Source organism: Varroa destructor, unplaced genomic scaffold (assembly GCF_002443255.2).
Source record: "Varroa destructor unplaced genomic scaffold, Vdes_3.0 BEIS01000003.1, whole genome shotgun sequence".
Lineage (NCBI taxonomy): Eukaryota > Metazoa > Arthropoda > Arachnida > Mesostigmata > Varroidae > Varroa > Varroa destructor.
This window is the reverse complement of record NW_019211456.1, coordinates 3487496-3509529: the sequence shown is the minus strand read 5'-3', so window position 1 is coordinate 3509529 and position 22034 is coordinate 3487496. Positions and strand designations below refer to the sequence as shown.

Sequence of the window (22034 nt, the reverse complement as noted above, 5' to 3'; positions counted from 1 at the left end):
GGAAAATGGCGCTGCTCGCCAAATCGTAAACAATTGGGGGGCGCTCTCTATTGTTCACCACTGTACACAGCCCAAGGTATCACGCAACTAACGACTATAGAATAACAATTGTGTTGAGAAGCCAAGAACACTCCTCACGAGTACGGAACTCTGGGGGCGCGAGTACAGTTTTTATATCGCACGCAGGACTATACGGCCTATAAGACAAGGTAAGTCGGCGACATTACTTAACTTTAGATGAACAGGTATATATATTTTATACGGTGTATTTGGTATACGGTTCTTGAGCTAGATTCAGTGAGGAGGTAGGGACACATATGTAGGCCATGAATATAACCTTTTGATATTTGGCAAGTGCAATGAAATTTTAGCCCTTTTACCCCTCACCTCCTAGCAGCTGTTCTAGTTGTATGCTCTTGTTCGGTAAATTTTATAAATATGAGCAAAAAATATCATTACGAAGCACCGTTTCAGTTGCAGCTTGTCATTATTCTTGCCACTAGAGATACCTCGACTGTGGAATATTTGTACACGCCATGGACACGTGAACTCTTACACATCTATTGCTGCATTGGCACATCGCTGATAGACGATACATTATTGTTATTGTTAGTAAATGCTACAATTTGTAGCCCATCTATCCACTGCAAAATTATCAATTAAAGTTAGTTTCGTGAAGCAATACGTATGACGGATGGATAATAGAACGGTTCAATATGGTCGGTTCGATGGTTTAAAACTTTCCTGACACCTGTCAGGAAGAGTAAAATCGTTGATGATCTGAGTGTCGGGACACCGCTTGTCATCTTGCAGCGCTGTGGCCCTCCACTGCAACGCATCGTCGCACACCGGTCTGCCTGAACAACAAACAAGGATCAGAGGGACCCATCATCGGCGTCAACAGCAACAACATTGTCAACGATCCGCCATCACGACGAGCCCGATAACTGCTGGGGTCATCGTCAGCAGCCCACACCATCTTCCAGGCGTTTCCTGAGTTTTACGAAGCACCGTCAAGGATTCAGCGCTGGCCGCTATCATCAAATCGATTCCGCGAAAGAGAGCCCATCCGGACTCTCGACAACCTCGTATTGGCGCGGGTGATACGGGTGCGGATAATAAGTACAATAGCAGGCTGGAAGAACTAGCGATGGCGACGCCGGCATTTGAAATACTTCGGCAACTTTACGAAGAAGGTTTATATGATGATTTTGAAGCCCTGTCCTCACTGCTAACCACAGTAGACCGAAACTGCGATGAGATCTTTTCACCCGTACAACGATATCAGACGCTTATATGGTATGGCGACGTTCTCCTTGCCTCGAAACAGTATCGCAAAGCTGAATTGATGTTCGAACAGGCCCTGCAGTTAAAGAGGTCCACAATACGCAAACGACAACAAGATCAGGATGTCACGCCCCAGACAGATGTGCAGTTTCGTATCTTTCAATGTCTTATAGGTCGGAGAGAGTTAAAATTGGCCATAAGTACTCTGGAAGGTATTCCGCCAAAACAACGTTCAACGCGGGTTAATATGACATTAGCGAAACTCTATCACGGACAGGGTAATGACCGAGCAGCCATATTGTGTTACAAAGAAGTTCTTAGGACAAATCCCTATGCATTGGCAGCCATTAACGCTTTGTTGGAGTTAAACGTTAAAGTGTCCGAGGTAGCAGTACTGATTACTTCAAAAGGCGTACATTTTACAATGGAATGGATGCCCGCCTTCGTTGCAGCAATGGGTGAATTATTTGCGCGGAATTTGCCAAAAGCCTTGCACGAATTTGAAACGTTGGACCAGTCGTTACAGTTAAAAGGCAGTTATGATGTCAGCATGATGATAGCTAAAATTAACTATTTTCAAGGAGAAGACATCAAAGCTATAAGTGCTTTCGAACGTGCTGTAAAAGCTGATAAATTCCAAATTCGAGGTATGGATCTCTACGCGGCCCTTCTGTACAAAGAAAAGAAGGTCAAAGAACTTGAACAGCTTAGCAATCATCTGGCTACTCTTAGTGAAAATCACCCGGAAACGTACATCTCACTTGGTTATCAGTGCTACTTACGACAGAAGTATACTCGAGCTCGTTGTATGTGCGACAAGGCGTTGGAGCTAAGCCCCAGACACGTCGAAGCAATTTTATTAAAAGCGCAAATACTTGCTTCCCATGGGGTGCGACAGACTGCAGTAAGCATATATAATGAAGCGCAGACAATCGCCCCGTACCGGTTTGAACCCTATATGGGACAGGTATCGCTGTATCTAGCAGAAAACCGTTTGCCTGACGCACATATTGCCGCGACGAATGCCACCCGTCAATTGGGGCAAACAGCTCGAACCCTCACACTTCGAGCGGATGTACTCATCAAGAACCCTGGCCAACAGGACAAAGCCAAAACATACCTAGAACGAGCCCTCGTTCACGGACCTGCCTATTTGCCGGCAATCTATTCGCTAGCCGAAATTTACGAGTCGACCAGGAACTACGAAGCGGGTGTACAGCTTTTGCAGGAAAAGCTGCAGTTAGTTGGTAGTACACCAAAATTGCACAGACTCTTAGGTGAGTTTCTACACAAAGTACATGAACCAGAGCAAGCTCTGTTCCATTTTGGTGTCGCCCTCAATCTCGATCCCAATAACCCGCAGGTGAAAAAAGGCATTCAGATGGTTGAGCAGTCGGTCGGAGGAGAACAGAGCTACGAGATGGAAATGGAAGATGATCGGGAATCGGAAGTTAACAACGAAGACAGCGACGTCGACGGGGTCTGGAGTGATGAGTTTTGAAAGCAAGTCATTAAAAATCAAAAGAGATAAGCCGCACAAAAAAACGCCAGCAGATAAATTTTGAACCCGAATTTGTGTGTGGGGTCAGTTATATTGTTTCACTTCGAAGTTTAGCTGCCCCAGTTGCTCTAAAAAACACAATGGACTCCCTGCAAGTCACATTTAATTCATTACTTGCCATATAAGATGAATACTATAAAGCTAGGGTATCATTGGTTTGAAATTATTGATTCATTGAATCTTAAGAAATCATTTTACGTCGTGATTGGCAGTCGCTTGCTATTCACAATATGTCGACGGCAAGTAACGAAAACACTTTCATTGATATCATTAATTTGTCAAAATCAGAGAAGGACAAAACCATAAACTGAATCTGTTAGAATAGAACATAGTACAACAGATTCTGTGTTACAAACGGTAACCTAACAAAAATTTGACAACTAATATATATATATGTATGCTATCATTTTGTACAAAAATTGTAATGGCGTCAAATAGTAATGTTAGGTGTCATGAATGTATCTTCTAGGACTTGCTTTTTGTGCGTGAGAAGTCTGATTGTGAGACACAGTTATTCTGGAACTGGCCAATTGTCGAACACGTTTACAAGCATATATGGAGGTATATACACATACAGACACATATATATTCGTATAGCGACTACTTCCACTCTTTGTGATACATACAGCCGAAACAATGATGATTATGACAACCATTGTAAATATTATTAACAATCGAATAATAATTATGACCAGATGAAAAATAACAAGACCTATTTAGTTTTTGTACATTGAATTTTGTTAGTGAATAATAATAAATTGAGTTTGCTTGGATAAAGCTTTATTTGTCTTCATTGGTAGCAGAATGTTGAGATAGCGTTTGTGTTACTTCAATAGCAATAAAGAATACACTATAATACATAGTGTAGAGGTAACCGGAGCTATACTAAGAAGGTTTTGCTTGGCTCATTTAACGACCTTCTGATATTACTGGTCCTGAATTTTTTCAACTCTGGCAATAGTAGATACATGAGTATACACCTCAATTTGGGTATAAGGTTTTTGATTGTTGAAGTTTACTTTCAGCCGACAGTAAGGACAAACAGGACTCGGCCATCATCATCCGCGTATCAGTATGTCACAAGCGAAAACCGGAACCGTCGGTGCAGGTGGCTCACGGGATAAAGAGGCCCTTCTAAAAAGCTACCAAAAACGCCTTAAAGATGATATCCGAGCGATGATCGACAATTTCCAGGAAATCCTGAAAAGCAGTAAAGTTCCTACTGCTGACGAAGAAGGGCAGGTAACAAAAACAATGTCCAGGAAATCATCAGAAAAATGTTTTGCTAAAAAAACACAGTGAAACTTCATAGAAGTTATGATTGATAAATAATAGATAATGACGTTGGATAATGCAGAAATAAATTCGTAACTAGAAGCACACAATTAATCACAATTAGGTGCTTGTACCTTGGGAACTGGTACAATGTGAAGTAATCTGTTTGATTTTTGTAGGACTTCGCGCAAACAAAACGATTTAGATAAGAGTTGTACATCTATCTACGGTTTTACAGATAGATAAAAAACTTAGGTTTTGGAAAGGTCAAGAGGGGTCTATAAGCTACATATTATCAACTAGCTAGAGCATGATTGCATGGAATGGAGATCATACAATCCAAACCACATGCGTCTTTTACATCTATCAGGCTGATGGCTCTGGAAGTGGAAATCTAAAAACACCAGAAGAGCAAACGACAATTTCTCTCACATGTAGCTCATTCGATCCTAACATGAGGTAGCGAACGTTACAGGTTCTGAGACAACTTCAATGTACCGAAGATCAATACGAGATGAGTGTGCGGGCAGCCAATATGGTCCGCGCTGGGGAAAAACTCGTCAGATTGATCGCTGATATTAAGCAGTATTTGATCCTTAATGATTTTCCCTTCATCAACGATGCTATCCAAGCGTCGGGGCAGAGGTACTGTATCTGAAGCAGCTATGAAAATGACTTTAGAAGCCTATAACCATATGAATCTAACGTTGTGTAAAACGATCTGAAAACTTATCTCCGAGATTTACTATGATGCAACATGGTTAAGTCAAACGGAAATTGTGCACGTATTAATTATGAAGTACTATGAGAAATTATAAAGAAAAAACATAATTACAATTTGATGTAAACGCGGGTGGGGGTCGCATGAACTAACTCGTTCACTGTACTGATTTTTGTCCCTACTTTTAGGTTCTGCAACGTTCAGCATGAGTGTGATCAACGCCTGATGGCCTTAAGAGACGATATGGCTGCCGAATTGTATGAACTCGAGGAGGAGTACTACTCCTCAGTCTATAAAAGCCCCCCAACTCCCACAAATAAGTGAAACAATACTATCCGATCTCCAGTAGAGTATTCCTTTTATAGGTAGGTACTTTGCGTTGTACATATTGGAATATTACATGAATAAAAGATACCGCTGTATAATTTTTACGACCACAAGAAATGTAAGGATTTTTTTATTACAAATTCAGCAGTAAATAGTTAAACACACGGTTGTAACACACGGTTGTAAAACGCTTTACTTCGAAAATATCTGGAAAAAAAACTGCACGCGCGACTTCAATGTAGCACGCTTGTTTGGCACACCAACCAGTCTTGTTTAACACACAGATTTCAGGTGAGTTTTTGACATTAGAATCAATGGATTCATCTTGTTACTTACTTTCCTGAACGCTGTCTGGTGTAAAATTTTTTTACTATATTTCACCTTTTAGCGGCAAGCGAGTACCCATGGAGATGCTTTTGAGTCCACATTTGTGCTTTGTCTATTGTCAGCAGCTAGACATCCAGAGCGTGAAGGTATGACAGGTTTTGTAGCCAGATTAACACATATTAGTGGTAAATCTTCGTTGTACTACTGTGTACGTTTGAGGCTTTACTTTCAGCGAGAAACTGGACCTTGCTCATAATTTTGACGTTATACTTTCGGCTCGTAGATAGTCGCCCATTACATTAAGACTATACTCAAGGCAATCACGAAATCTTGATAGATCTGTTGTGGCACAGCTTTTGAACGCTGACAAACCGAAAAGGATTCTATTATTCATGGGATTATAACAGCAACCGTATCCATCGGGTACCAAGGGTCCGTAGAACATCACGGAACGCGATTTAGCTGGCACCTAAACAGGCATGGCATGACAAAACAATTAGAAAATGAAGTATCCTAAGAAAAAAAAGCATCTACCGAATGTCGTAAACTTCAATAGGCTGAGATGGTCATGACAATTTCCCTTTATTCCCCCTGATTTACCCTTGTCAAAGGGGATTAAACGCGCTTAGATGCTGTAAATACATACCTGACTGGTAGAAAGACGGAAGTGTGTTGAGACGACCATGGCCTTGTCGAAGAAAAAGCTCGGAATTTGTATGTTAGCCTCGGCAGCCATCATCTTCATGCCAAAGAAAAGACGATCTACACCCTGTCCACGGATGGCCTGTTGAAACGATTATAAAATTCCTTTTTTCAGCAGCATGCGATTTTGTGGATCTCTTCTAAGAAATTACTTATAGTATTCTTCTTCTTCTTCGAACATTAAATTTTTAGTTGAACTGCTTTTTCCTGAGAATGTACACAAACATGCGGTACTATTAAGCATTTGATGCTAGGCTAATGATACCTACCACCTCAGTCGGCTCATGACGAAAGTAAAACAAACCGTCGTCTACGCACCATATTCGTATAAGCTTTATGAGCGGTGACAGCCTTTCTTAAACTCTCCGCTTTGACCTTGGCGTTGGTCTCCAAGTCGAGGAATTTACTGCAGAAGTCGCTGCTCTCCTGAGAACAGCTACGGATAGTTTCTGTTCGTCCTCCGAGAAATCTTCGGAGGGTTGCTGTCTCATAACAGGCTCCTGGTTTTTGATGTGCCCTTTTGATCAAAATCGAACCGTTGCAGCGATCAATTTATTTATATTTTTAAAGATTAAACTTTCTTTCTATTCATATATTTCGATTACCTGTAAAATGCTAATTGTATAGCCATTTGGATGAAACTGTCGGGACTTAAATTACACGACTTCACGAAGTCCTTCCCATATTTCTCGTAGGAATAAAGATTCAGTTCGAGATCATTTGTCAGAGTCTTCAAGTCCGAACGAGCCTTTTCAATATCATCTTCGATCTGTAAGAGCAGCATATTGAACAGAATTATTTTTCATTATTTTTCTCCTTTAACATGAGCTAGAAATCGTGTGATTCATCCAGCTCATCACAAACAAAATTTGCTATTTTATCTGTCTTTAGATAAATAGGGAAACATATCATTAGATCTAAAATATATATATATATATATATATATATAATCTTTTGTGCTTATTTGTCATCTGCTTTGATTTTAGTAAGAGTAGCGTCATTCCGTCGAAAATGCATCTACAGCTATAAAAATAAACGAAACAAGAACTCTGTCACTAGCATTTTTGAGTTGATATCCAAAACTGCCGCTAGGCGCAATAGATCGTAAGATAAAGTTGCACTCAACATATTAACATATTAAAGGTTCTTACTGTTTTGTTGATAATAAATTCTAAATGCTTGGGTTTGCACGGACTATCTTTAGCGGGGAGAGGCCAGATAGACGCCTGCTTCACGCAGAAATCGACAAGATTGGCAACCGGGGGCCCTTCTGCAGGTGAATGCTCGTAGAGAATGCCGACGTTGCCTTCCACTCCTAAGGAGAATATTATCCATATATCATAATGTTACAGAATGGATGCAAAACTACCGCGTAAAATAACAATTATTCTACAGTAAGTTTTCGAAATAGCTTTTCGCCAAAGAGCAAGATATATTTGAACTAAAAAAAACAGTTCTGTCCATTAAAAGTTAGATAACTTATACTGGGTGCATATTTGTACTGACGAAAATATGATACTTATATGTAGGAATTAGGCAAATACATAACATAAATTATGTGCTTAGTTCTGAGGTGGGTTTTAAATACGATATCCATTTGCATCTTTTCAAATTCGCGGTTCCGTTAGGGAGCAAACCGATTTATGCTGAAATAGCTATAGATGCTTCGATTTTTACGTCTGGAATAAGATACTAACCGACAATAAGCTGGATGGTTTTATCGCACCATCGATTTCCAGCGTTTACACCATCTATACCTCCATCTAAAAGTTGATGGGCAGCTACGCTCTCCCACGGAAGATGTACATCTTTTAGTGGGTCATCCAAACACACAAGCGCGATGGCATCCCTACACTCAAGAGAAAATGGGATTCGCTGGTCATACGTATCGGAACTAAACAATCTCTTTTTCAAACCTTTCTTCCAATGCACAGAATACAAATGAGAAACTAAACATTATAATATGCATCAGTAGCCATCCACACTATGTGGTAACAAACAGCGTCATGGTAAACATGCCTCCGTCTGTTTCTCTTTGTGGACCCCTATCGACTCGTTAATTCATTCATCATTAGCCTTGTTTCTAACCCCTCAAAATTATTTTGATGCCATTTCCTTCTTTTAATAAATAAATAAACGTAGCGCATCATGAAAACCGTTAAATTACACTGCTATATTGTGGCATTATTCTGTCTTAACGATTCGCCACAATTATCAAAATAATTTGGTAACGTTGCTTCAAATATTTTATTACCATGCTCCAATCATCACATGGTTCCATATCAGATGCACTATTTCTCGGTGCCGATTGTTTTTAAACCATTACTTTGATACCGTTGATTATCTTACTTTAATTATTTAATTTACTTTAGAGTCTAAAATGTGGGTGGTATCTTTTTCGCATAAAATGATCTCCCTCAGACAGGTCGTTTTTCCAAGTGTCTAGTTCAACGTACAACGGAATGTTCGGGGCATCTTATATAAACAAATATACAAAATCCTTCATTAAAAGCATAGAATTATTATTATTATTTGTTATCTTGAGATCATTTGGCAAAATGAACGTGATCTGTAATTTGTCAAGATAAAATATGCAACGATAATATGTAAACACTAAATATATTAATTATTTAACTATTATTTCTGCAATGTTAGTGATTCGCATAGTGTGTGCATGAAATAGGCATTTTCTCAAAAGCTTTTTATACTATTCCTATTTGTAAAGACTTTCTTGTTGTTTAAATCAATCTTTTCTTTCGGTCGATCTTCACCTAATGCCACTCCCACCCGTTGCTCTAATTCTCGTTGTGTTACTACAATGATAACGTTCGATCGTTACCTGAGGGTGGCTAGGCTTGCGCGATTAGTAGGATTCTCAAACAGCCTTGCAAAGGAATTTGCCCAAAGATCACGATGCCATGTTGTCAGTAATCCGACCTAAAATCACGCCCGAACAGGTACTGTTAGTGCACATTGTAAAACAAAACAATTTCCCTAACGGAAAACGCTGCGAGTTGTTTTTCAAGACTTCAACATTGTTATATATGTGTAATATAATATGTCCAGCGTTTATTGATTTAAGGCTGAATTATATTTTTCTTGACCTAATACTGTCGAAACGGAGCCAACACGGACAACGAGAGAGAAGGTCTGTCCGGAGCGCACTGTAGCATAACGTTCTGTCGTAGATCGTTACATAAAAAAGACTAATGATGTTGCTTTTTTTTTTTCATTACCTGGTGACCTTTTCCTCGTCTGTGGCTATCCTCAATGATCTGTTGTAACTGGGCAAGGATCTGTTCCGTCTTGAGCTGTTCCCCATTACTATATACTGTAACCTATGCGAAATGAAAATTGAGTGTAATTCAATCAGACGCGCACCGATTTGTAATGCAGGCCACATCCTCGAAATCATAAAAGAATAAGGCTCAGTGAGAAACAAACGATAATTCTATGTAATGAATAAAATTTACTTCTGGCTCGGTTAATATACCTATGATTTCCGTACCTCGTAGAAATTTCCTTGATGTGCAATTACGATATGCCGGCTATCTTTGGCCAAGTGAAGTTTATCAAGTGGAAGGTGGGGCTCTCTGCAACTAGCGAAAATGTTCTTGTACTGCATCATGTCTAAGGGAGCTGTTCCTTGCACTTCTGTCGACATTGTTTCATTGTCGATATGGGCCTTCAATATAATAAGCAAGTTATTTTTAGCAAATACAAATGAATGCCAGGTACTTCTATCACTATTCACTTACTAGCCTATTCCCTGCGGGTGCATAGAGCAGCATTGATGCGCTATAACAGGTAGTGGAGCCGGCTTCACTTGACCTTTAGTAGAAACCTTTGTACCGATTCCATTTACTGTAATTGTGTACAATTGCCAGATTCGAGCTAGCACTTTAATAGTCTTCTGTATGTATATGCTATAAACACCACATACTGAACTGGCGGTGCACATGTGCAGCTTCTATTGGTACTATACCTTAAAATCAAGCACAGCTTGAATCAGCGATGCAGTATATGCAAGTTGGTCCTTAGGGCTTCGGAATTCCTGTCGAGGCATCACCATAGCTGGCGATGAATACACAACAACTGGGTTCCTATATCCCAGATAGGCGCCTTTGAGCCACCACCCGGAGAGCCAATTGTCTTCCTTCGCAGCACGCTTAGCGAGAAGTTTGTGAAGAGTCTCACCCACACCGCCAGGAGCCACGAATTCGTCAGCTAACTGTGATACAATAACAATCCCATGATTTGCTTGACAAGTTGTACACATAAACATCCAATAACTCTGTCATACATTTGTATGAGGAAGCTGACGCTTGCTGCAATAGCTACCGTCAAGTTAACGTGTCACAAAACGTTAATTTTATATCTCAAAAGCACGGCAGTACCTACCTTCTTGGTAACGTTCAGTTCATCAGGAGTAAGGTAAGGCTGCACGCTGTGGAGATACTTGTCAACAGTTTCCTTTAATGGAGGCAACGGCAAGGGAGGTAATTCCTTCTGTCGCGATAACATTTCGCCCTTCGTAGGTGGAGGCGGAACTGCTGAAGATAAAGGAGCCATCGAGGATAGGTGCGGCTGAAAAGAAATACATGAATTGCATAAATTGCTTAAGTTTATTAATACAGTTTATTTCATTTTCCTTTATTTTGGTATAATTTTTGTATATCTACAGTTGCAATGAGAGACTGATATGCGTACAGAAAACTCCTACACTAGCTAATCTTTCGGTCGACAAAATCAGCGTACTGATATGCTCTCACCCGAGCTTCGTCTTGTGATTAGTCTCTTTATACTTCGGCAAAATTTCAGTTGTTTAGAAGGATAAACAAAGCTAAATGTATTGGAGGAATGGTCCAGCCGCTGTAGATTCTAAGGTATACGACTTTAGTCTAAGTGAGATATACAAGCTTTTCCCTTTTTAACGAACATAAGTTTTAACTAACATACTCAGTTGCTGAAAACTAAAATCAAATCATCGATCATTTCGATTTACTAATAACGTAAACTCAGTCCTATAATAAATATCACTGAACATATGCAATTTTGAAGGAAAAAGAAAAATATGCCATAGCGGCCAAGAGTTAAGAGCTTACAGCTGGGAGTAAAATATCAACGGAAGCTGCACAACTCTTTCAATCCACCTTAAATCTCTGTCCAGCCTAAAGCAGACATGGTCAACTTCCGATTCGTCTTCCGTTTAGACTAAACGACGCCAACGATTTTGTCCATATATTACGGCAGAAAGTTAATTAATCTATAAATTGTTATAAGAATGCTTTTCATTAGACATGGTATAAGAATGCATTTCATTAGACACTTTAACCTAAATTGGCAACCTGTTTGGCCATATATATGAGTTCTATATATGTATAATAAGATAAAAGATTTGTCTGTTTTGATATCATTAGGAGAGGTTATTTTTATATGCCCAACAACATTTATGGTTTAATACTAATACTATGTATGTGATTAGTGGATATTTTTAGTTACCAGAGCATGGAGAGCTATCCGTGCAGCTCGCATAGGACGGTTATCATTATTAGTTCAGTGACGTTTACTTTGAATGAGACTAATAGGTACGCACCCTTAGTTTTAACTAACATGTAAATATTTCCTAAAACTGAATGAGGTTAAATGCCATGTTGGTCATTATTACAAAAATAAATTCCCATTTTATTAATCAACTAATTATTATAAACGACTATCATATGAAAATACGAGTGACCAAACTAAAGAAAATTTTGATCCACAACATACCCGTACAAAGTCGGTCGCTATTTCACGTTTCCAGCAAATACGTTTATTATTATGTATTTCTCAATTATAGTCAAACACCCAATTTTATTTAATTTGCTTGCTCCTCTAGGAGATGCCCAACTAAGCACTAAATTCATTATAGCTCTGAAATAATAATAACAATAATAAAAATAATGGGTAAACGTCTAATGAAATATTCCACCATTTGTGGGGGAATGTAGCTGCTACCCCGGAAAGTTTTGTATCGCCCCATTGAATCATCGCTATACCGGCCTTCTCTCCCAGTCCTTAATCACAAAGCAAAATCACAAACCTTGTGTACTGCGGTTTTTGCACAACGCCGAAAGGCCTTTTGTAACACACTCCGATAGATCATCTCCGCTTTCTTAAAAAGCAAAACTAAGAAAGACAATTGAACGGTTTGACTCAGGCAAATCCCATGCGCGAACGATTAGCAAGTTGTCTTTTGCTAGCAAATGTGGTCACGTCGACAAAGCAGTCAGCTGTTATCTCGCAGCCTTCTCTTGAACTAGCTGAAGCGGTGCTTCGAAATGATGAAATGGTCTATAGCTACCACGCATTATTGCGTACATTATTGCTCGATGTGTAAAAAAAAAGAGCTATAAACGGAAATACTTAGTGGGGTTACGCACCTACGATTCTGATATAAATGTGCCTGTAGGCATTCTGTTTCCAAGCCCTTACTGTCTCAGTTGGCGAATCGGTGTTTACGTTCAAATGTGTACATTTGTCCGCCATCCTTTGTTTCACTACCGAAGACCTCCAAAAAGTAAGCGGAGTGGACCTCAGTAAACTTCCCTCTGAGGTGTCATCAACGTTTTGAGTGATTAAGTGTCGACATAATGTGAGATTAATGTCCGCTTATCATCTTGTCTCTCCAACTCTGTCAACTAATAGCTCAAACTAAAGAAAGCGACTCGATTCTTGACGCAGCTCGAATTAGAGAGCAATATTCGTAAGTTGAACTGCTGAGCACAACGAATAGGCTAGTCAACCGATCCGTATTTTATTGTTATCTAGCATAACTATAGGACAGAATAACTTTTCACACGATTTTGTCTGACGTGTATTTAGAAATGCTATCATTGAGAAGTCGAAGACGTGTTACAAGCAAAGCCAGATAGCCCAATGATATTCCAAGAAACCTTTCGCTACGTTTATTAACACCCAAAAATCTTGAAGCGGCAGGTCGTCTGCTAGTGATGGTAGTTTGTTTGTCAACAAACGCACGTTGGCGAGTTTACACAATGGTTCGTATGAAAAACAATTTTTGATTAGTTTTTGGTGGCAAATCATATCACTTTTTAGTAATCGAAGGTAGGCTACTACATGAATTATGAATTATTTATTAGTATACTATAGAAGCCCTTTGTTTAAACTTCTCTTATGTGCCACAACTGTTACACTGAAGAGATACAGTTCCCCACCGCTTCAGTTATTTGTATCCAATTAAGTTAAAGTAATAAGTATCTTTATTGACTATATGTAGTGCATGCCTTTAGACCATCTGACTATTGATAAACGGGATATTTGTGCTGAATTTAATTTCGTCATACAAACGCTATTAACTATGTAGCTTTGTGTCGTATAAGGGCTTATGCCTGAATTGTAGCACATAAATAGATAATAGACTGCGAATTTTTTCTATCAATGTTATGTGCAACGCACGTTTTCCCAATGTTCGCGGATGTGACGACTAAATTATCTATTAGGGTATCATTAAATGGTGATGTACACATGAGTCAAATTACGGTTATTCCACGCCATTTAATAATAATAACTAATTATCTTGATGCAACTTACTGCAGATCCAGCGGGCGTAATGACTGATATTGATTCGAATTCGGCTGCTTCGTCTGATGACGAGATGTCTCAGCATAATTTATCGGATCAGGAGAATGAGGATGACAATAGACGTGGTTTATTACATGATAATGAGGGATATCTAGAGGATGAAGAATTGGGCGATGATGAAGTTGACTCAGACGACGATGTTGGCGAAGTTGAGGCCGGGCCTTCGGAAAGAGTTCAAGAAGAGCAATTCGACGATGACCACGATGTGCCACCAACGATCAGCGTGGATGTGGATCTCACTGCTGTAAAATTTCACCCTGCGAATGACCTTGTGGCGACGGGTACTATTGATGGAGAACTGGCGGTATGGAAATATTCGTTGGAGAAGAATGAGGAAGTTAGACGCAGTAAAACACATCCAAAGGCCTGCCGTGGCCTTGAATTTACGCAAGATGGTAAGACGCTTTTTTCAATTTCTAAGGACAAGTCATGGAAGATGATCGACGTTGAGACAATGCGAATCGTTGTCGACATGCAAAAGGCGCACAAAAGCGCCCTTTTCGCTATGGCCCTGATTGATGAGTGGTTATGTGCGACGGGCGAAGAAGATGGAGCCGTGTGCGTCTGGGATCATCGCACACCAAAACAACAAGCCGTCCAAACGTACAAGCAGTGCGAAGACTATATCGCAGACCTGTTGATCGAGCCCCAGCACAAAAAAGTTCTTCTAGCAGCATCAGCCGAGGGCACTTTAACCGCTCTTGATGTCCGTCGGAAGAAGATGATCATGCAGTCGGAAGTCTTTGAGGAAGAATTTCTATCCTTAGCCTTAATCAAAGGTAAAAAGGTTGTTTGCGGCGGCAGTGAGGGCTCCTTTGAAATTTTCAACTGGGATGAGTTCGGCTATATAGTGAACGCAATGAAAAGCGTTAGCAAAGCTTCCGTCGACTGCATGAAGGCACTTAACGAGAGCATTGTGATCTATGGATGTGGAGATGGCAATGTTCGTGCAGCGTCATTTTTTCCAAATAAACCACTTGGAATTTTAGGTAAACATTGTGACTTTCCTATTGTCTCGCTCGATCTGGATCGGGAGAGAAAGATAGCTGCAAGCGTCAGCGTCGATCAGAAGGTTCGCTTTTGGAGTACTGAAGGTATCGAGTCCAAATTAGACTTAAAAAAAGGTCGTTGGCAAGATATGAAGATGGTGATGAACACAAAAAAAAACAATTTCTTTTCCGGGCTTGTTAATAATGGTGATGACAATAAGGAATAAACAAGAATCGAGGTGACGGCCGGTTCGTTCTTCTGTTAAATTTGGGTGAAAATTCTTACTTATATTTTTTGTAGATCCAGAACAAATCTACCTATTGCCAGTGACATACATATAAGCCTATGCAAATTCTTTTATCATGTGCGAACTGGATATATATATATATATATATATATATTCGTTAATCCCTGCAAATTGGGGCCTATGCATGTACGAATAAAATATTTAAGCGAAGATTTAATATAGTTGTGTTGTTTGTATCTTGCGTTGGATACTTGTCCGTGCCAAATGAGGTCTAGGTAATATTGTTGTTAACAGTGTATTATCGTTGCGTCATAATCAAAATGACACTTTCTATGGAAGTTAACACCAACAAATTGGTAAATTCAATCATGCTTTATACAAGTACGGTTGGCCTGCTTGCGTAATATTTTATTAAATTTTAAAAATCTATCAATTCACATCTATGGTACTTAGGAAACCAGTGAAAAAAATTTGTTTGTGACCTGTACGAAAACAGCCACAATTCAAATGTGAACGTTTTATCCCATATAGTAATAGTTTGTGGTTGAGTTTGCCTACGTGTAACCTTGAAGCTCTTCGTGCAGCTAAGGCGGAAGAAATTTTTGTTTTTGTTTTTTAAAATCTATAATTTGCTGATAAACGTGGCTGTTTATTGAAGCCTTATCTAAAAATATGTTGCAATCCATTATAACAAATATCTTTTGTTGAAAACCCATTCCACGCGGTGGTATAGTTTTCCTTAATTAAGGCAAAAGTCAGACATGCGCTATAAAAAAAACTTTGAAAACAATCTAATACTAATACATGAGGTAAATTAACTGCTGAAATTTGTGTTTTGTGCAATGCATTTTTTTAATTTTAGATTACTGTTTGCTGACCAATCGGTAGCTAGGCAGCTATGCCGACTCACCCGCAAAATCATAATATCAATCCGTTGCCCACTACTGCGAGCAATGCTGATGACTGGACACGGGACATACCGTTGTGTCCGTTCTCTCGGGTTGCCACAAATATTAATCAGCTCTACCACAACAACGGATCAAAGAGCGATGTGCACCCATTATACGAAAATGGCTTCAATTTCCGGTAAATAATTTTAAATAGACCTGAAAAGCTATGTTCCTGATGAAAGATTTCTGATGAAATACGTTTATCTTCCACAATACATTAGTTCTGCTCCACTCTCTTCTCTCTCAAACATATAGGCAGAGGTAAACGAAAAAGAGCTGAGCAATAGCTGTTATATATATTATGCGAAGCTACCAAGGTAAAACTACCCTATTAATCTCCTGACCATTTACGATTTTGTGTGAACAAAGGATGTGAAAAGTCTTCGGCCACAAAAAATTGTGCATATTAGGGGTTGTGCTCTGAAAAGTATTCGTCTAATTTTTTTCATTATAATGTACACTTATTGGTATATATTCCTACAACATTGTTTTGAATAACATTTCATAAAATACTGTCCATAGCGTAAATGATAAATCAGTTCAGCACTGTTGTAATAGAAGTCTCTTAAAACGAAATCTATAGATGCAGGTGATGGCATGATTTTTATGTTGGTATACATTAATCTGTCGTAATCATCATGTCAACAACCTTACTTAGCATACTCAAACGTGGACATGTATTCTATTTTAACGTAGGCAAGGCGATATCTTCGTGTACGGCTTATTTTCGGGCACAGGTTCTGCGCGCTGTGCCAGATTTGCCTCCTCTGCGTTCCCTGCAGAGCTAATTTTTGGTCAAATAGAACCCGGGCAGTCGCGCGAACGCATTTTACGGACTCTGCGCGAAGCATGGCTATTTGTTGACAAACAGTATTTGTCTACCCTCAATGACCTCATGGTTGACCTCGTTCGAATCGAGATTGACTCGGAAAACTTAGTGAGTTAAAGTTTCGTTGTTCTTCAAGTCAGTTCTGCTGTATTTTTGAAGTCCGTGCGTCATTAGTAGTTCTTGTACCATCTAATCGGATTTTTTTTCATTATGTCGTCGCGGTCTCTTTATCATAAGTTATTTTGCAAAACGAAGAAATCCTTTTATTTTAAATAATAGTGCACCATTTATATACATATTTACGTGTATATATCGACCTAAATTGTATGCTCTGATGCCCTGCTGTATATGACTGTATGACTACGATTTAGTTGCAACAGGGTGCTCCGCTGTCATCCTTGCCTGACTCGGACCGAGCAAGAAATATCTCTCGCGAGGTGAACTCTATTGCCTCTGGAGAAATTTGCGTACTAGTTGATAATACCCTGTACCTTTCGTACGCCGGTGAATGCGTTGCAGTTCTTGTCCATGGAAAAGGCGACCAACAACGTAAGTGAATTGGAGTTGCCTCGATGGTTTTTTTCTCTCACACAAAGAGTGTATGTAGATTACATAGCAGATCTTATGGCAGAGAAAAGGCCAGGAATCACTGAGCCAAAACCAAGTGGTCATTGACCTCCTCAACTAAATTACCTGCATCGACACCCTTCTTTGCTTAATGAGTACAAATAATTAGTTACGCTCTCGTCTAGCCGATGGGTTTTTCTGCGTTTGTAATTGATGGATATTGTGCAACTAATGCTACCGGACTTAATAAAAATACCTTACTATGTCGCGTGCATAAGCTTAATAGTGTTTAGATATGGTTAGATATAGATAGAGCTATTTGTGAGGTATTGCTAATGTTCCTATTAAATGTTAGTTTGTTTTAGAAGTAGTTTTAACCGAAATCATGTAAAATCAAGAGAAATATTGGATAATTAGATTCAGCCGAATTCTAGTTACTGAGTTCGGATATCCTAAGGTTAACCGGTACGTTCATTACTCACGAATTAGCTATGATCTTACCAAGTACAATAAACTTATTTTCTTTGCCGATCTTCCTCAACGTTTTTAGGCAGCGACGAGCAATGGAATGTTTCGGTATTGACGTGCGCTCACAATCGAGACAACGACGATGAAAGGCTCCGTTTAGGCGAGCAGACTCTTATAGATCTCGACATTGCTGGGGTGCACCAAACTCGTTTCCTCGGTCATCCTAACCTTAAAGGGTAAAATATTTGTTCTTTTGATGAGATGTTAATTATTGTGCATTACTTTCAGTGGGTTTTATTGCTCTATGTCAGGTTCACGTCCCGCAACTTTTATTGAGTAGTGAAATACCAGTATAATTCACTGACCTATACAGGTCGGTGTTCTGTTGTTTTTTTTTGTATTATCACTTCCTATGCACTAAAGGCATACTTCGCTTCGAGTAGAGCCCGAGGAAATAGTAATCGAAGTAAGTCCGACATGGAAATTTCTGGTTCTTGCCTCGCCCGGGGTTTTTGAGGTTCTGGGGCATCTCAACCCTTCCGCCCATGAAATGTGCGAGGTGAGTATCTAACCGTATGGTTTTATAGATCAAAGCCATAAAAACAGATCTGGCACTATACAGTACATGATTTAAACGCCTGTTGTAGAAGCATTAGCGATATAACATTGGTGGCGGGCATAACTGGAACAATAAATAGACAGTTCCTAATAAAAAAAATAATTGATGACGCGACTTATTTCTTGACAAGAATGTCATCAATTTCATCGTTCTTTTATACAGAATCGGTTTGTTAAATGCCAAATGACAAACAATCTTGACAAAACATTTGTGAGATAAAACCTTTTTCTGCACACGGCTGTTTTCGTTTTCCAGTATTTGATCACATAGTTACTTTGGGTTATCCTATATGCCTATTAAACTGTATGCAATCCTCGTGGGCTATTACAGCTAAATGCATTATCGTCGTTATTGTTATGCTAACTAGGCACGTATGCTTTAAATAATTCTTTAGCTGGCCACCATACTATGCAGCCAAATTCTTGAGGAAATCTCAAAGTGTCGGGAAAAGCCGTCCCTTAATCCTAGTCAGTCTATTAATTCAACGCTGACGGATAGCCCAGTGCTAAACGGAGTGGCAGAAAACGTTATTGAAGAATTAGCAAGAATGCATTTTCGTGCTTTCTCTAAGCGGATTCTAACGCAAAGCTACCGGCCAGATATGACACTTATTCTGCGCATTTTTGATGAGATTCTTCTTCAACGTAAAGAGCACCCGCTCGCAACGTTTCAACAACAATTTATACCTGTTTTTCCGTCTACCATATCTTCTACTCTCTCATCCGTGTACGATACAAGGTAAGGAATATCGATGCCATATTAGTGTTAAGTACTGGCTCTACAAGTTACGAAAATTACGAAAATACGATTTGAATTAAAAGACGCTATTACTGTAGTCTATTACGCATATATCGTATACATATTTATATGTTGAATGGCCATATATAAATGATTATGTATACGGGGTCACGCATCCGAATTCGGATAGACCTTGGGTAGTTGCTTGTCGTAGCGGATATGCACTCATTTGTTGTTTTTTGAACCAGAAGAAAACAAGCTCTCTTTAGACTAAAACAACAAACCTATAGTAAAATAGTGTGTCGTTTTCGGATTTAGATTAAAGATTAACTGTCATGCAATGTGTTCACGCGGAATAAATCTCATTAAAAATCTCCTTTTTCCAAAATTGATGATATACGTTACTGCCAGTTCAATGCCGTCCTCAAAAATCTTACAAACACAAGAGGTAAAACAAAGAATTTATGGACTTAAACTTTGGAGTGCTCGAAAACTCGTCAAAATAGCCCAAGAAGTCATTTGATATTGTATGTAGAAATGAACGGCTGTTTTAGAAATCAGAGTATCAAATGCTAATAAAATAATTTAAGATTTTTCCTGCTATGTTACACCTCTTGACCATCTTGACCAGTTGCATTTTCAGCAGTTCAGGTTTGCTACCAGCGCAAACCCGCGTTTCGGTGGAATTTTTTGCACAAAGCTTACTTGAGTCACACATCGCTTGACGCATGGTTACAGTTAAAACCTATTTGCAGATTAAGATGGAGATATATATACATATATATATATATAATCATTAGTTCAAGACGCTAAATTGATATTATGATCACTTGAATTATCGACCAGATCGGCACTTCAGCACGTGCCACAAAATTTTCGCACGTAGATTTAAAACAACTCAAAAAAGAGCCTATATATATATATATATATATATATATATATAGAGTGAAGGGTTAGGCCATTTACTAAATAAATTGGTCTGTTTACTGGGCAATATGCAAAAATTTAACATTAACTTTTTTACATTTTTATAACAGCTCATCCTTAGCAACACGTCCAAAAGAACCGATCAAAGCGTATGTTAACTTTGAGAAATTCATTAAACGGATGTCACAAGATAAAACAGTTCCGAAGGATTGGCTACTCACAGGGGTCTCCGACAATGTCAATGGAACTTTGTCTGATTTATGGGAAGTTGACGGTACGACACCCTCTGTTAGTCCACCTACGATTGCTACTAAGGACCATCTGATCGGTATCGAAGAAATGGCAGCTACCGCTGGGCCCGAAACGCGAGCAACAATGTTATTAAACTTCGCTACAAAAGAGGCAAACGCTGTTGGATAATTGAGGTTACTTCTCCATTTGCAACTTTGTCGCTCTTGTAGAACAACAATAAACACCGCTGACTAAAATTTAGAAGAGCAGGCAAAATTTATAAATTAATATGTCAGATTTGATGTCACAAAAAAGAAGTCTGAACTCGCTAGACTATGAAAATTTCTAAGACATACATATGCTAAGCCACGTCCCGTTCAACAAAATCTTTTCGACGCAAACGCTTCGTAAAATCGGTCATTTTCCATAATCAAAACTATCATACGTTACATGACATTATTAATGTTTACTTACCTATTTAACAACTGAACAGTTTTTGGAAGAAACACGTTACAATCGGTTGGACGGGCACTTCGATGGCTTAATTGCAGTACTTAAGTGTAGTGCATAGCACCGTATCGAAGTGAAGTTTTAACCCGCCATAGTAGCTTGAAAAGCACTTTTGGAAGCGTGGTAGCATCGTTAGATGATTCCACCATAAGGTGACAGCGTTTGAGTAGCTTTTATTGTGGCATATCGTTCTTTAGTCGTATGGATCCCATAAACGTTTTATTTCTACAAGTAGAAGTAAAACCTTGCTGAAGTGTTAGCAGACGTTATTTTTGTCATCTAACGTTGCGCCCTCCAACATTGACTTCGGTCAAACGAGCAAACCAATAAATCGATTCTTCTAGGCCTGAGCTGCTGCTACAACGCGAGAAAATTATCAAATGTGCCCGGTTGAAATCATTTTTGAAGTAACAAGTGTTAGGAATCAAACAGTTCGGTCTTCAACCAAGAGAATAACCGTACAGAAGAATGGCACCTGATGTCCCAAAAGGTTCGCGTTTGTTGCTGTAAATATTAGAAGTAAAGACAATACAGTCTCGCTTCGTCCCCTGGTACACCCTCTTAGAACGCATACTAATGCGCACGTCCACCCGTTGTTCGTTGCTAGACGACAAGCTAAATATTTTGATTTTAAGTTATGTATACACAACGCCGAGGCAAGTCTCTTAACAGTTAGAGATTCTTCAGTTTACATCAATTCAAGCAGAACGAGATACGCAAGTTATTACAGTAAAGAGCAAATTTGATGAACAAAACATTTGTAACAGATGAAACACCTTCTAAATATTCCCATAATACTCTGTTCATATGCTAAACACATGCCAAACAAATGGTATTATTAACTAAGGTCAGAATACCCTGTATTGTGCCTATTACATAGTAGTATAGGAATATGAAAACTGCATTAAGGTTACTCTGTTTCTAACGTATAACGCAGTTGAATCTGCTTTTTGCTGGGGAGGAGGAAAATGGCATTAGGGTGACAAACGTATAATGCAGTTGAATTTGCTTTTTTGCCGCAATAATTTACCTATCTCCTGTTACTTTAATAAATGTAACGCAATGTTTCTTCAAATGTCAGAAAACGTTGTTGTTTAAATAATAAAACTGTCAA

General features: G+C 39.0%; 4 protein-coding genes across 14 annotated transcripts; 3 read left to right on the top strand and 1 right to left on the bottom strand.

Moving 5' to 3' along the window:
* Window positions 1-67: 67 nt before the first annotated feature.
* Window positions 68-3625, top strand: APC7 (anaphase-promoting complex subunit 7). 2 transcript variants are annotated; one of them, XM_022800603.2, is made up of 2 exons: window positions 68-209; window positions 814-3625. In XM_022800603.2, exon 2 carries the CDS (start codon window positions 1151-1153, stop codon window positions 2786-2788), a length of 1638 nt encoding a protein of 545 aa, XP_022656338.1. In that variant the 5' UTR covers window positions 68-209; window positions 814-1150; the 3' UTR covers window positions 2789-3625. The 2 variants fall into 2 exon arrangements, with proteins under 2 accessions (XP_022656338.1, XP_022656339.1); XM_022800604.2 differs by having other exon boundaries at window positions 70-209; window positions 759-3625.
* MED22 (Mediator complex subunit 22) lies at window positions 68-5288 on the top strand. 2 transcript variants are annotated; one of them, XM_086983198.1, is made up of 4 exons: window positions 68-209; window positions 3874-4090; window positions 4599-4768; window positions 5033-5288. In XM_086983198.1, exons 2-4 carry the CDS (start codon window positions 3923-3925, stop codon window positions 5166-5168), a joined length of 474 nt encoding a protein of 157 aa, XP_086839324.1. In that variant the 5' UTR covers window positions 68-209; window positions 3874-3922; the 3' UTR covers window positions 5169-5288. The 2 variants fall into 2 exon arrangements, with proteins under 2 accessions (XP_086839324.1, XP_086839325.1); XM_086983199.1 differs by having other exon boundaries at window positions 70-209; window positions 3863-4090.
* Window positions 5267-12486, bottom strand: LOC111248376 (carnitine O-acetyltransferase-like). Of its 3 annotated transcripts, none has more exons than XM_022800600.2 (12): window positions 12283-12486; window positions 10602-10787; window positions 10186-10431; window positions 9709-9885; window positions 9437-9538; window positions 9040-9137; window positions 7898-8049; window positions 7352-7515; window positions 6806-6969; window positions 6519-6717; window positions 6145-6282; window positions 5267-5967 (listed from the first exon to the last, which is right to left on the bottom strand). In XM_022800600.2, exons 1-12 carry the CDS (start codon window positions 12343-12345, stop codon window positions 5749-5751), a joined length of 1908 nt encoding a protein of 635 aa, XP_022656335.1. In that variant the 5' UTR covers window positions 12346-12486; the 3' UTR covers window positions 5267-5748. The 3 variants fall into 3 exon arrangements, with proteins under 3 accessions (XP_022656335.1, XP_022656336.1, XP_086839310.1); XM_022800601.2 differs by lacking the exon at window positions 12283-12486 and adding an exon at window positions 11970-12205; XM_086983184.1 differs by lacking the exon at window positions 12283-12486 and adding an exon at window positions 11703-11750.
* A 60-nt stretch (window positions 12487-12546) lies between these two features.
* On the top strand, window positions 12547-22005 carry LOC111248378 (WD repeat-containing protein 55). Of its 7 annotated transcripts, none has more exons than XM_086983186.1 (9): window positions 12548-12759; window positions 13065-13240; window positions 15944-16167; window positions 16728-16968; window positions 17232-17409; window positions 17978-18131; window positions 18319-18454; window positions 18909-19252; window positions 20290-22005. In XM_086983186.1, the coding sequence occupies exons 3-9, from the start codon at window positions 15980-15982 to the stop codon at window positions 20597-20599; spliced, it is 1551 nt and encodes a 516-aa protein (XP_086839312.1). In that variant the 5' UTR covers window positions 12548-12759; window positions 13065-13240; window positions 15944-15979; the 3' UTR covers window positions 20600-22005. The 7 variants fall into 7 exon arrangements, with proteins under 7 accessions (XP_086839315.1, XP_086839316.1, XP_086839312.1 ...); XM_086983185.1 differs by having other exon boundaries at window positions 12548-12945; XM_086983187.1 differs by lacking the exon at window positions 13065-13240.
* Window positions 22006-22034: the final 29 nt, after the last annotated feature.